General features: G+C 36.8%; 1 protein-coding gene across 2 annotated transcripts in view; it reads right to left on the bottom strand.

Annotated features, from left to right (window-relative positions):
* LOC116165591 (band 4.1-like protein 4) overlaps positions 1-14,972 on the bottom strand; it is a 51,928-nt gene that overhangs the window by 30,627 nt on the left and 6,329 nt on the right. The window contains exons 1-2 of one of the 2 annotated variants that reach the window (XM_031480158.1): positions 9,917-9,935; positions 7,730-7,836 (exon numbers count right to left, since the gene is read on the bottom strand). In XM_031480158.1, the coding sequence (XP_031336018.1) occupies positions 7,730-7,813 (84 nt within the window). In that variant the 5' untranslated portion in view covers positions 7,814-7,836; positions 9,917-9,935. Of the gene's footprint in view, positions 1-7,729; positions 7,837-9,916; positions 9,936-14,972 lie in introns of those variants that run through there. The other variant, XM_031480157.1, reaches the window with a different exon arrangement.

Raw genomic sequence — 14,972 nt, 5'->3', positions numbered from 1 at the left:
CGTAATTGACCTCCCTTTTCAAAATGAAAGTACATAAAAATCTCCTACAAGTTTATAACTTATTGAACTGATAATCCGTTCGGTGTGACAATTGACTTATTTAGGCTCTCTACGCAGAAACCGACTTGCTCGATTTCAAATTCTTAATTTCTTGTGGAATTTTATGGACTTTGTTTTGAATAGGGAGTTCTTTAATTATGTGTCACCATTTTCTTCGCGACAAATGATTCGTATTTGGCGTCCCGGAAACCATATAGAAAGCAATAAATCAAAACAGCAAAGTTGAATAGCTTAATTTTTGAAATATTGTTCGTCGAAATGACCTACGCAATTCTCCCATGGTAATCTGAAACACTAGCATCTGTTTAGTTTTCTTTCTTTTTTCATACTTTACATAAATTAATTCGACAGCTTTTGCATATATCCTTTTAAGCTTCGGATAGGTCGTAACACCGGCGCTGTCACTGCAATCATGTAATAAATCCAACAGCGCAAGCATCATGATCTAAATTATAGCCACATAAAATTAGTTGACCTCCAACTAACGGCGGAATGATTCTCCTGGGGCGATCACAAAATGTCACCAACTAAGTGGGCGATTTAACAATCGATTTTATAAGGTCGATTTACAAAATCCTGGCGCGACTATTTTTCAATGTTGCAAAAGGCAAGAAGGAAGTAGAAAGAAATTGTTCACTTTTTACGGATGATGTACATTTTCCCTACTAGTAGTGTAATATTCCTGACTATTAATATAATTATTGCTTCGAAGCGGATGTTTCTTCGTGCGTTAAAAATGCGTTCGAGGTTCTGCAGAGAGATAGTAAATTTGATCTCAGATGATTTGATTACAGGAAATGGACCTAAAAAAACTTTGCGCACGAGTTCAGTTTTTTGACAATTAAATAGTTTGATTCGCGCTTCGCAATAAATTGTGGGAGATTGTACGTCACTGACTGGATTGATTGGTCAACTTGTTCATGGTTGCGTTGCGGGGAGTTGAAACAATAACTTGTATCTTGTTAGAAATTAGGATATTAATCATTCCTAGATTAGTTTCTAAAATGTCAACTGTAACTGCTGAAAGAGCAACGGTTAATGCGAGATGGATGAACGAGTCATTAATTATTCCATCAATCTAGCAACATAAACGCAACGCTACAATGAAGAAGTGAAGCATATTAATTGTAACTTGTAAGGGTCAAGGTAAGAATTTAAATGGTTACATTTCAACTTTAGAAACGGATTGTTCGTTGATATTGGGAAAATCTGATTAGAGTTATTGGGCTGTACAAATCGGGCCATTTTTCGAACTTTCCAATATTCCGATACCTATCCCCATCCCTGATTATGGTACGATTATGCCGTATGCCAGCCCCTTTTTTTCAAATTATTAATTATTAATATATTAGGAATCATTTCATGACGTACACTTTGTACACGTTATCAGGAATAGCAGAACGCTCTTCTATAGTGCGTCCATACTCTTTCAGCCCCTTTCACTGTTTCCGATCTCGGGCTTACTGTCTCACTGAAAAGTTCGGAGATAGGTCAGCACATGTCCTTAATGAACGACTTTGACAAAACAATCGTTTCTTCCTTCCAAAATTCACCCACTGATTCCACTTGCTTTGGGCGCTATAAATCTATGTTTACAAAACCCAGGAGGTGCTCTGTATGAAACCGATCTTGATAATTTCATTGACCGGATAATCCACGCTCCTCGTTTTCCATGGTATCACTTTTATAAAATCGCCACGCCAATTTTAAACAGGTTCATTGGGGAGCTGTATAGCGATTATTTCAGTGGGGATATTTCGGCAAAATATGCGATTCCCATATATGCAGAACCAGGGCCGTCGAGAGAGGGGGCAAAAGGGGTAGAATGCCCCGGCCGATATTATTGGTATCCAGTTTTCACCCTCTAAAATACTCCCCAGTGTACGAAAGTTTTCAACCGTCTAAAATATAATTTTTATGACCCTTTATTGATTCCGAATTTTTTTCTTCGCTCATTTGAAACTCAGCTCCCGGGATTTTGAATAGCCAATATTAACAGTTTTCAAGATATTTAGTTCGTTCTTTTTGCATTCGGTAGCTCATAGCTCTGGAACCTCAACCAAGAAAAATCTTTCTTATTTATAAGAATATTTATTTATGCCATAACTTGTTTTCCTTTGTACACATAAAAGTCCGTTACATGACCTTTCGGGAAATTTTGTTCTGTTTCTGTTACCTTAGAAACCATGTCCAGGAAAAATGATGGGCACAGTGGCTCCAATAGGGACTGGAGTGGATGTTTTACGTCGTTTGCACATTTATCACTGAATTGCTACTACTAACTTCATGTATATGATAAATATGAAAATCTATTGCTATGCTAACCTCACGAGGGTCAGTTTTGGATTACCAAATGTGGAGACTGCTGCCGCAACTGCTTGGTTATTCTTACAGGTTCAACCATAGAGGGCCTGTTAAAAATTCGATTTTAAAACCTTGTTTCTTAGACTCAATATTTAAATCTGACTGCAGTGTAAGAACCACGTTTTAAAATTATACTGATTCGTGGAGTTTTAGTTTAGAGGGACCAGCCGAGCAATAAAATAGATAAGAAATAACCATTGATTCTTCTTCAGTAAAATAAATAATGCTTATTAAACTATTTCCAAAGATCTATCTCTTCATGTAGAATTTAGATTTAATGAACTTTCAATTATACAGTGAGAGTTATTGGGCGCAATCAATAAGTTTCTAGCCCGAGCGTATAACGGCAATGTTGATATAGAACCAAAAGTGTCAGTTTTTCACGACTGACAAATATGGAAGAGGTATGTAATAAAGTTTCGTGTGTGAATAATGGCAGGAGAAAAAAGTTATGTGTGTAGACAGTAACCGTTCTGGAATGTTCAGAATTTATATTAAAAACGGGCCTTTATAATTATTTCTTTACCTGTAATATTGGACCGTTAGAGCTGCACACCACGAAGATTGTAACATAATGGGCCCAATTATTTTTTGGGCCCTCCCACTTGAAATTTAAACATCGAAAAGATTTAGAGAAACGTGCATCAATCGCGCAAGTTGATAAAATAGTGGGTGATAATGTGGTTTTTCGTATTGAAACAATACGGTACGTTGCATGGAAATCATGCATTACTAGCCTAATCACGCACGGGGTTGGGAATCTACAAAGACAAAGGATTGGCATCCACGTGCGTGAAGAAACAAATGTTGTATTAAGTATTTTGTATTGTAAAATATTTCTGAGGAGTAATCAAGTATTCTTGGTTAACCTTTGTCGAAGGAATTTAAAGGAAATCGTTCTCGGGAGATTTTCCGTAAATGTCCAATGAGTTTGAGTAGAATCAACTGAACGGAAAAAAGTATTTACGTAATAAACGTTATTTACAATATATAAACGTCCAAGTATATACATTCCTTTAATTCACGCACTGAAGATTTAAAATAATATGACATTGCCTCAAATATTGTTTTCAAAATTTCCTCCTATACTACGACGAAAACATTTATTTCATTCCTGACAAAGCAGAAAAAATAGTTAGTCGACAAGAATGCGATTTTTTAAATTGGGTTTCTATAATCTGGCAGATTTTTTCCTAATGGTTAATTTCTTATTGCTTTTTTAGGCGAATACGGGAAATTATTGAGGGGGAAAATGTAATGCATTGCATAGGTACTTGAAGATTTATGTCTACAGTCTAACCACTATTTTGAATAAAATTTGAATTCAACCGGTGTTTAATTGGGAAGAGGAAATAATGATCTTGAAGGCGTCGTTTCAGCGCACCTACACATAAAGTGTTTGTGTACAGCAAGGATTATTAATTTCTTGAGAAATACTTCAGTTTCGATTTTATGATCAATAAGTGCTCGTAATTCAAACTCCTCTTTCGCGTTCAGCTTTGCTTGTTTCTTTTGACTTAATAGGTTTCAGTTGAACGGATTTGCTTTGGTTACTTTGATAACAAGCGTTCGGATTCTTGGCGATATTAATTGCGATTTATTCAGTTCTTTTATTCCTTTTAGAAGGATATGACGATTACAATTTGTAATGTTTTCAAATGTAAATATCTCATTTTAACAACACCCTTATCCCGAACCCAGAGGCTTTATTTAATGAATCAAGCCTTTACAAGCAAAACACCGTTCTATTTTAGGTTTGTGCTCATTTCATCTGATGTGTTCAACAAATAAAAGTAAAAACATCAGAAACTGAAACAAATTGCATACTGTTACCCGCGCTGTTTGCCTATTAGCAACCTATACATTTTTCTACCCATATAGAGCCATTTGTTTTTTTTTTTTATTTGATCGGCTTTTTATGCAAGAAATTAATATGTAATTTGAAAGATAGAGTTAGCAACAATTTTGTTGTTTGATATAGGTACATATATTATTAAAGGAACACTATCCCTGCAGGCTGCTTGGCCACACCGAGTGGATAATAATTCGATGGCATTTCGAACGAACGGAGAGCATTTCTAAACAGTCCAGAGAGGGATTCTTAGTAGGATTTAGAAGACATTTTTGAACAAGCTTACAGTGCGGTTTGGAAGTCTCTGAATCCTATTAATCAAACTAGAGTGGATTTCAAACTGGAAAAAGAAAGCGTTGCAATCTTCTAATTTTGCGCAACTGATAATGCCAAACCATTCGTATGGCGTGCAGTATTGAAAGTACAACAATTTCTGAGTTGGTGATGGCTATGTCTTTTGTAGCACTATTTCTCAAAGAAAATTGAATTTTTGTGTCTTAACTGTCGTTTATTACCAATCGATTGGTAGTCGTCCACTTTTTTGCCGCAGGTGCATTATTAATTTGCTCTTCACTTTAAGTAGGTTTACTGGATGTTAATTGTGACAGTGACAGTCTCATCGAACTGTCTCGTTAACCTAGCGTTACATATTGATATATGGGCTCTGTCTGACCTATCCCAATGCGTCCGTTGCAGATTGAACACGGACCCATCTAAATCGGCGATTACTGACCCTTCAAACAACGTGCTAAGTAATCAAGAGCAACAATCAACATATTTTCTGTTCTTCGAAGCGACGGAACAAAAATATAAACTTTGTTAGCAAATGGAAAATTCCAAACCCCCTTAAAAAGTGTTCTACTAATGTGGGTAGCCTAAACCGCCATACTAATGTTGTTGTAAAATAGAAGTATCAGAAAAATTCGGCCACTCATATTCCTACCTCCCTGCACTCCAATAGCATGCGATCATGTAGCAAGAACGAGGGGTTGAAGGGAGAGGTTCGGTGGTGTAAACATCAACATAGAGTCAAAACAGATTCTAGTAGAAGGCGTTACGGGGTTTACCATGGTATAATAAGGGTTTACACATTTTTTTGGAACAGGGCAGGCAGGGACATTGATGATTCTTGCTGCAACAGAGTGAATCAAGAAAGTTTTTTTTCGGAAATATGCACGGATATGTCGATTAGGTACTATTTTAAAATGCGCTCTTTTTTATTTAATAAAATTTTATACAGGGTGTCCCAAGTTTGAGATATGACGTCATCGACTATTTTTAAAATGGTAACTCTAATTTTTAATGACTACGTCTAATCAAGTTACATATGTGTGTCGCATTTAAAATTTTTATTTCTCGTCATTTAGTTAGAAGATATTTAACAAACGTGGAATGCCAAACTAGGGTTACCATTTAAAGAAATGGTCGATGATCTCAAATTATTTGGGACACCCTGTATACAATTTCATTAGATCAAAAAGAGCACAGTTTAAAATACTAAATTGAACTGACAGTTAGAGACTCGCCCCCACAAATGGCAATTTAGTAAGCAATTAATATAAAAAGTGATTTAACATTATAATTAGAACTACAGCAGAAATAAATTTAAGGCATTTTACTTTTGGGAGTAACTGGCACCCCTCTACAGTTTCCATTTTATTAACAAGTTATAAATGAACTAATTAATTTACAACTCGCAATTTAGTAAACACTTAGTATAGAAAGTGGTTTAGCTTTAGCATTAGTACTACAGCGGAAATCAATTTAATTAAGGCACTCTTGCGGGTAACTGGCACAGTTTACTTTTAATTAACAGTTTATAAATGGTGCAATTAATTTCAAACTTGCAATTTCGTAAGCAATTAATACAGATGGTGGTTTAGCATTAAAAGCATAAGAGCAATACATTTATTTAAGACAGTTAACTCTTGTAAAGTAATTAAATTAATTCACAACTTATCATAGAAATTAATTCAAGTGTATATTAAGCAAATAATGCAGAAGTTATCAATAAGTTGCAAAAAATTCGACAATCCTCGTTTGCAATTTATTTGAAGTTTAAATACATTTTACCCATTTGTGGGGGTTCCAGCTTGTCATTATGTGTTAAATACTGATTGTTTTTAACCCCATTACGATTTCTTTGAGTTGCGAAAATTGAAATACCGAAGAAGTAAGAATCATAAATTAAAAAGCACAGTTTCAGGAGATCTTATTGCCAAGACCTGAGATCTAAACGCGTGAAGGGACGGACGGAATCACGACAGTCAATTTCAATTTTTCTGTCGGGGTTTGAGGGGTAGAAAAATTCCGGCACTCCCTCGGACTACTTTTGGTATCTGTTTTTGAATGCAAAATTTGAAATACTAAGCCTCTATTAATTAATTTAAACGAAATAGCGAATGACCTATGTTTAAAAGTTTTTGAAGAGGTACAGTCATTGACAAAAGTAATGATCGCCGAATTTGTAAATCTTGCAGCCTATCCAACCAACATTTCTGGCTCGGCTGAAACCCCGCCCACTTAAAAATAAAGGCAAAATAAAATAAAATAAAATAAAATAAAAAACATTTGAATATATTGTGCAATTGGGAAATGCGAACCGACAAATTAAATGATAGGCATATTGGTTGCTTGTGCTGCAGAGTTTACATATTAGGCTACCATTACTTTTGTCAATGATAGCACATAAAATGTAGCTAATTAAATCCTTGGTCAGGTATGAACTCGCCCAAATTGAATGCTATGGAGCAGTGTGTTTCGCAAAGTTTCAGGCTGTCGGCAGTGAATTGCATTAACCCCAAAGAGCAATACAAACATTATTGGCAGTAATTATTGAGAAAGGCACTAGTGGGCTTTCTTTCTTCATATGGACCATATCATCAGCGAGACTCCCATTAACTTTCATAAATATTGTAGATGGAAATGTAATTTTTTTTTCCTGTGTTTTCAAAGCGTTATTACATTTCACCAACCTTAGACGTCTCGGCGAGTTGATGATGGTAATTAAATATACGATGATGAGCAATGCGCACTGCGGGTCACGTGTGGGAGAACAATAAAGGCGTCAACATTATGCCACTAAAACTTAAGGGAAAGAAAGAGTAGGGCACTTGGTAGTAATTAAGATTGGATCATTACTAATTGGTAGGAACATAAACATCCGATCTGCTATCTAAAGTTGATCTTGTAGAACAAATCCTTTAAGAATAACTGCCTTTAACTACCGCACTCTGTCTGTTTTTACTTAATTTAACCTAATTACTACATTCTTTCTGAAACTAAGCATATAGGAATAAGAATAACCTATCCCAATAACAGTAATTGATTTTTAACACCCGGAAATACGACGATTATTAAAGCTCCTAACGAATAAGATTAACTTCTTAATTACCCATACTAACGAGCCAATTAATTTTTACAGTTGTTCGAATATAAAACTTGCTCACTTACCTGTATTTCATGAATAAGTTCATGCTCATCCAACATTATAATTTTGCAGTGAATTGTTCTGGCCGTGGAACAAATGCACTCCATATTAACTAAAGTTGATCGAAGTTCTGAAAAAAGAAATTGGGCAACATTAATAACAGGACTTTGGTTCGTAATTTAATAAAGTTTATTAAATTGAGGAAACTTCCTAATAAAGGCAAACGACGCCATTTATTTTATCAGTGAATCTCGGCGAACTGAACGGAACTGCAAAAAATACTTCCTGCTTAGGCGTCAGTGATCAACTTATAACGACTAATTGGCATTAAACAATTACGCTTAGATTTTCACAGTCGTTAAGAAAAACACGTTATTTAATTTTTTAGGGTCTGTTTTCTTCATTTCCGATTGACTGAATTAATATTATACTTTGCATTGCAAATTATTTACCGTATTAATAGCAGTAGGTGATTGATACCTATTCTCAAACTTTAATGTTATAAAATAGCCGTTGCTGAAACGCGCTTTTTCCCGAGCAATAAAAATAACTCGCTTGTCACTAAAATAGTGGTTCAACAAAACGCTTCTGGAAAAACTTTTGTAATCGACCTGAGTTTCAAGATATGTATGCGATGACTTCTTTCTTTCTGTTTAAGCTTTCCAAATCTGATAAGCAAGTATTTCCGGTACTGATTTTTCAGAGAGTTGACCCTAGCGGGTTCTGTACTCTTAATCTTGACAAGAAAATCACGAAAATACGAAAATTATTGGTTAATGGGAGGATATAACTACATTTATCGTATGATTTATTGCAACGCAAATTCATCTAACTAGTAGGTCTAGGTACTACATGTCATCGAAACATTTGTTCAATAGGTGTATGGGATTTCGCATAGTAACATTCTTTCAATATTTCGATTAAGGCGCCTATTGAAATACGGAAATTTTGTTTTACTTATAATGCTTTGAATCTTTTTAGCGCGGTGCAGTCGAAATGATGACTGATTGCTATTGGTGCTTTATACGTCAACTGTATACTGTCAGCTGTAGAGAATAGGAGATCGAATATTATACAGTTTCAATAGAGACAATTTTGAGATTCCAAAATCCAAACGGCATACTACATGTATAGTTGAACAGTATCAAACTCACGTTTTAGAATAGTTTCCACCACCAAGGAGATACCGTAGACTGTAGAGCGCTTAACCAAATGGCTTCCTCCTGTTATTTGAGTACTTTAAAAATTATATTTTTGGGTCCCTTCCTTCCAGTTTTTTTGAAAATCGGTGTCCTTTCAAAAGGACAGCAGCTCTCTCACTGACGAGGAAAGTAGTTGGGCATCCATCAAGGCGCAACCGTTATAACTAAATGAAAGCTGACAAAAGATGAATTTATTTGAAGAAAATAGGAAACACTTGGAACTATCAACTACTGTTTGTGTGTTACGTTACAACACATTCCTTAGGATGTAACGAACTATTGCATTTGAAACATTTGAATTGCACTGTTTGTGGCATACCTACTCCACAATTATAGTTTGCTTTTGATACACAATCAAGTGGTCCATCTATCATATCTTGAATGTTCGTCTAAATTCGCAGATTTTTTAGAAGCTCTTCGTTTCGAAGCACCAGGAATCCGAATCAAACAAAATCTCGATGATGTCGACTAACTTACGGTATACAGGGTGTTACATATAAGTGTGTAAAAAAATTGGGTGGTGGAGGCACTTTTTTCAAATAAAGCGACGGTCCTTCAAATTAACGTCTAGGTTATTTCTCGAAGGAAATTTTACTGGACATATGTCACTAACTGCCATGTTGTATTCCATTTTGACATTATTTGTGGGTGTGCCATGTGTCCTATTTAAATCTACTATCTAAATTAAATTGGTGCTTAGATGCGAAAGACACCTCTCGTTCCATTGTATGAGTAGCCTCATGAAAGTACGAAAAACATGAGTAGATAATCCTCTTCTTGGTAAAAAATACTCGATCAATGGTGCGCCGTGTCACGAAAGAATGTTTTTAACAAAATTAGTCTAAGTGGCGATAACGTATCTAATTACTAATTACACCCCCAAAACATACATAATATGCGATGTATATCATTATAATTGTCCAGGAATTCCAATTATCCACATGAAAGATCCTTTCCTTTAAAGAGAAAGTGCGTTCGTCCAGCCCCCATTTTCATTGTTTTGCTTACCCGAAAACTTCTCTGATGCCTGAAAAGGAAAGCCCAAATTACAACCGGAAATTCTTATTCAGAAGATATATTTCTATTATAAATAAGATAGCTTGTAATTCCCATTGTTGAATTTGTGTAAATTACAGCTACCCTTTACCTCTTTTCTCCCGAGCGTTAAACGGCAGACAAACACGTACAATTACATTAACTTCAGAGTTCAACAATTACTGTTTAGAAAGCAAAGCCGCAAGGGCTCAATATCATTAACACGGGAGAGTTAACAATTAATACGCTTCATTACGTAGCGTTTCGTTTCATTTTATTACTTCGAGTCTGTACTAAAAATACACTTTTTTTCGTAACTGGGTTTATCAGTAGCGTCTCAGTCTTCAAAGTGAGGCGTTTTGGTACCATAATGCAAGGTACACGACAATTTGGTTTTGCGGTTACGCTGTGGTATTCTAACCGAAGCATCAAATTTGTAGTAAATATTTGAAACCAATTCCCACGGATAATACCGTCAATGGAAATCCAAAATGTGTAAAGCATAACCGAGCGGCGCTACTGGTAGCGTCTTATAGGCGTCTAATTGCCGAACTGTCAGATTTCCGGGTTTTTAAAACCATAACTTACTGCGTGGATCTGAAGGAATTACGTTGCCACAAGAAATCTGAAGTAATATAAATATAATTGACGATGGCAGTCAACATTTATAAGCTTCTGATGTCCAAATAAAAACATTAATCTAAGTTTACTCGATTATATATGTTACGAAACCTCATTTAAGCACAAATCGAACCCTATTATTATTTCCACCCTTTCCACAGCCAGAAAATAATTTTCTGTTAAATGCATGTACAAATAATTAGAAACTTCGTTGCGTATCCAATGCAACTAATTGATGCAGAGATTGAATTTTAAAATTTCATTCACCTTTTGATGATTTGCAATTCGCAATTCACATTCGATCTCTTGTCTCGAAAATAAACCTGAAATAATTACGTGTAACGTGTAGTGCTATAAACATGAAAAAGTAAAAGAATTATGTACTAAAGGTCGATTCTCATTTGCTCTGCACTCAACTTGGCGACGCGACGAGATGCCGCGCTGCAAAGCGTCGCTAAATAAAGCATTGGCGTCGTAAACTGTTGTGTAGCTCAAGTGAGAGCACATTCATTTAAAAACATGAAATCTTTTTTCCCGAAGTTTTGCAGCGCAGCATCGCCGATTAAAGGGCTACAGATAAATGAGGGTGCCTCCGGACCTTGCGACTCAGGTGGAAATTATGTTTAATAACTAAGTTGTGGAAAGGGATCGTGAGAGAAGGACTTTTTTCGAATCTAACGGGGAAAGCGGTCATTATGTTGTGTCATGGAGACATTTGCGTCGTGTCGTTTGGTGAGAAATACACACTTTAAATGTATTTCCCCTCAACTTGGACCCACAGGTAGCCCTCCTCGAGTCTACTATTCTGGGTGGCTCAGTTTGAAAAGACTCTAGAGAACCTAGTTAGAACCTGAGTTAGAACCATAAGGGATAATGGGCGGAAGACATTAATGCGGCATCGCCGGCTTGGGGAGCACCCGCCGCGAACTTGTTTGTTGTTACAAATAGATACAAGGATCATGTGAAGGATCGGAAGGTTTTAGAGGACGAGTCCCTAAGTGTGGAAGTTCGAGGGAGATCAAGAAAGAAGATCGAGAGCAGGCTCTTAGAGGCTGGAACATTAAAAAGCTAGATCCAGTGGCGCTTGACAAGCTAGCAAGGGATACGAGATGAGGAACCGTCCAAACGGCCGACATGTTATGTTATACTGATACATCATACCATCTTGAACATATAATAATACGATGTCCCTGAGGAAAAAGAGCGTAAGGCCTGCACTGTAACGCAAGTTACGAATCGGGATATGTGCGGCAAAGGAGAAGGCGGCGGAAGAGACTCCAGTTGAAGTACCTGATCGGCGCGAGATGTTGGAAAGGGTTATGCGACGAGCTAGATAAAGACATCTGCAAGAAGGCGTATCAGAGTGGCGTGTAAGATTAGGGTAAGAACGGCAGTGGTGGGATGCAATACCGCAAATCTCGACGCTACTATAATGGAAGATTTCCCTATGTCCACGACCGTTTGAGGCCGCTTGATGGTGAGCAACCAAGGGTAGGAACCGAAGAGCTAGTGAAGACTGAGGAAATAGTAGCTGCTGCCAACGAACTGCCGGTAAATAAAGTACCGGGCCCAGACAACATCCCTGCGATAGTGGTTAAAATCCTGAAAAGATCCCTAAAACAGTAGGGTTTCTGCATAGTCCAGGGCGTGGAGGACACGTGACTCGTGAGGTCTGTCTGGTGGGGTCACTGGACGTGAAGAGTGTCTTCAGCACGGCTTCCAGACAGGCGACAATCGGTGCGTTAAGGAGGCTGAAAAAAGGAAAAGGTCAACGTGTTTCATTCCTCAGACACCCCGAGGGATACCGGAGGCGGGCTGCTCAGGGTTTCCTGACCCTCCTAACCCTCCCTAAAGTTAAGGATGTGAACGGAAGGAATGGAGTTAGGGTGCTGAGAGGGAAGAGAGATACCGGCGTATCTCCAGAGAAGTATACACTGCTACCTCACCGACAGGAGGATTATACGCCAACAAACCGGACGGTGAAGAAATAATATTTGAGCCCACAGCGGGGGTTCCACAGGGTTCGGTTCTAGGCACTACCCTGTGGAATATACTGTATGACGAGGCTTTAACGCTACAAGCGAGATGGACTAGGTCGAGATAATCGCTTTTGTCGACGACCTGACGCTGATAGTTCGTGACAGGAGACTGGATCCGACAATTACCAATCTAGAGGAAGCGGTTAACCGGGTAAACAGCTGGATGATCAATCACAGATGCAATCTTGATGGGCAGAAAAAGATGGCCAGATGTAAATATCCAAAAGTTAGGTACGGCAATTAGGGTACAGAAGACTATAAAAGCACGTCAAAATGACATGTGAAAAGGGCGGGATGATGACCACCGATGGAACATTAGTTGCGGTCAAGCAGGAGACGAGAGCAGAATAAGACAAGCAATATAATACACATTGGCTTTCATCTAGGGGGCGAACATCCACCAGCGAGGCGTTTTAGTGGGTATTAAACCTTACCTGGATGGAAGCGATTTCCACGCAGACCCACTCGTTATAGAGCCAAGCGGAGGGCAAAAGGTTTCCTAAACCTCCCAAAAAAAAGGGATCATATTTAGATTTTGTGTAAATTTTGTCTCTCAAGATTGAAACTGAGTTTTTATTATAAACCGCGCGAAGAAATGTTTATACTTGAAAAGTTATATTATTAGGAGTTGGAGTGGATTAAGGTTTAATCGAGGGTTTAATTATAGTTGTCGAGGGCACCTTGTTGATGTTGCACACGTATACTTCTTTGCGATTTCAAAGGATGTATTCCGTATTTTGACCAAAAAATGTTAAATTTTATTATTTATACATCAAAACCGTCCTCTCAAAACTCCAAAAAAGTGATGTAGAATTATAGCATACCCTTTTTCATGTACCGTGAAGCATCCTTTTCGTTTTACAAACTATGTTAAGAAATAAGAATAAATTAAATGCAAAAACAATGGTATAATCATCAATAAATCAATACAATGAACTCGTGGGCATTAAATAGCGGTTTCATTGGATTTCTGTTCGGCCATTGAAACGCATAAAACTATTATTGCAAATGTAATTACTGCAGTTTAATTGATTTGTTCTAAAACAATTACGATTCGCTCTTGAAAAATGAACACAAGGTGTACCTAGTCTTAAAATTCAGTAGTTAACTGGGCTGCAGTACACGAGTTTGCGCCCGAGAATCCAGATTTTTCATCTGCTGTTGATGTCGGGATATAATGAAGTCTTGTTATACTGGACATTGTGATGAGACAGCCTGCGGTAACAAACGATATTTGTTGCAGAACAGTTCTCATTTACGGAACATTCAATTACGGTGTTTAAGCAGCAACTATGAACTAAAAGTTAGTTGTTAATTAGCTTACAAACTTTATAGAGAGATTCATATTTTATTCACAAATTAATCTAATGGTGCGATCGAAGCATGTATAAGTTGAGATCTCAGACCGCAATCAAATCTTCACACTCGTGAAAGTTAAAACTTGTCAAATATGAATGAATGAAAGCGAACGCATTCTAACCCAGATGAAAAACTGTGCTTAATTCTTTCTTTCGTTTCTAGGCTTCCTATAGGATTGAAAATACAAAAGTGGAAATTCTTCCCATTAACATTATTTTGACTTAAGGGTACTGTAATGGTTGGCGCTTTATTATAAAAAAGATTGAAATAATTGTGATCAAAATTAAGTATATTTGAACAAAGGTCTTTTTAGCAGAGCTAACAAGGAAAACCAGGTGTGAAATATAGCATTACACGTCACATTATAAATTCGTACGATACGTATGTCCATTAAAAAGTTACTAATTTAATTAATTATACGATCCAAAGTCGAAAAATTAAAACTTTATGCTCGTTTTTAAGACGATAATAAAATAAGCCTCACTTCGTGTTCATCTGAATCATCGGTTTTTTAGCCCTGTCAGAAAAGGTGGCACCGCCACCTAGTCAAAATCTAATTAATTTCTTTTTGTCACTCTAATTTTGGTCAGCAAGAGCAAAGAAAAATGTTGGATCGCAAAGGTATCGTCAGAAACAAAAGAAAAATGCACCCTCCCCACCAAAAAAACCTTGGGTATACTTTTGTGTTTAAACTTTCTGTTACTAGTCAAACTTCGTCTTTAACTAGGCCAAAATTATAAAACGAGTGTTTGTAATTTTTCTTTAAAATTTTAATAATAATTTTAAGTACACCAAAATTATAAGACAAATTGAATTATTCGTGAAAGTGGGTGCTAAATGACCGTATGAGCGATGTACGTGTTGAAAGATACAGTAAATAAATGAACCAACCCTTAAAGTTTGGTCGAAATCGGTCCATAATTCCGAAAGGTAGAGTGTGTCTTGAAAGTGATATACGAGTATATTTTATTTATTTATTTTATTTATTTATTTATTGTCCCTTTTGTTCT

This window comes from Photinus pyralis, unplaced genomic scaffold (assembly GCF_008802855.1).
Source record: "Photinus pyralis isolate 1611_PpyrPB1 unplaced genomic scaffold, Ppyr1.3 Ppyr1.4_LG3a, whole genome shotgun sequence".
NCBI classification, from domain to species: domain Eukaryota; kingdom Metazoa; phylum Arthropoda; class Insecta; order Coleoptera; family Lampyridae; genus Photinus; species Photinus pyralis.
This window is presented reverse-complemented; position numbering and strand designations above follow the sequence as displayed.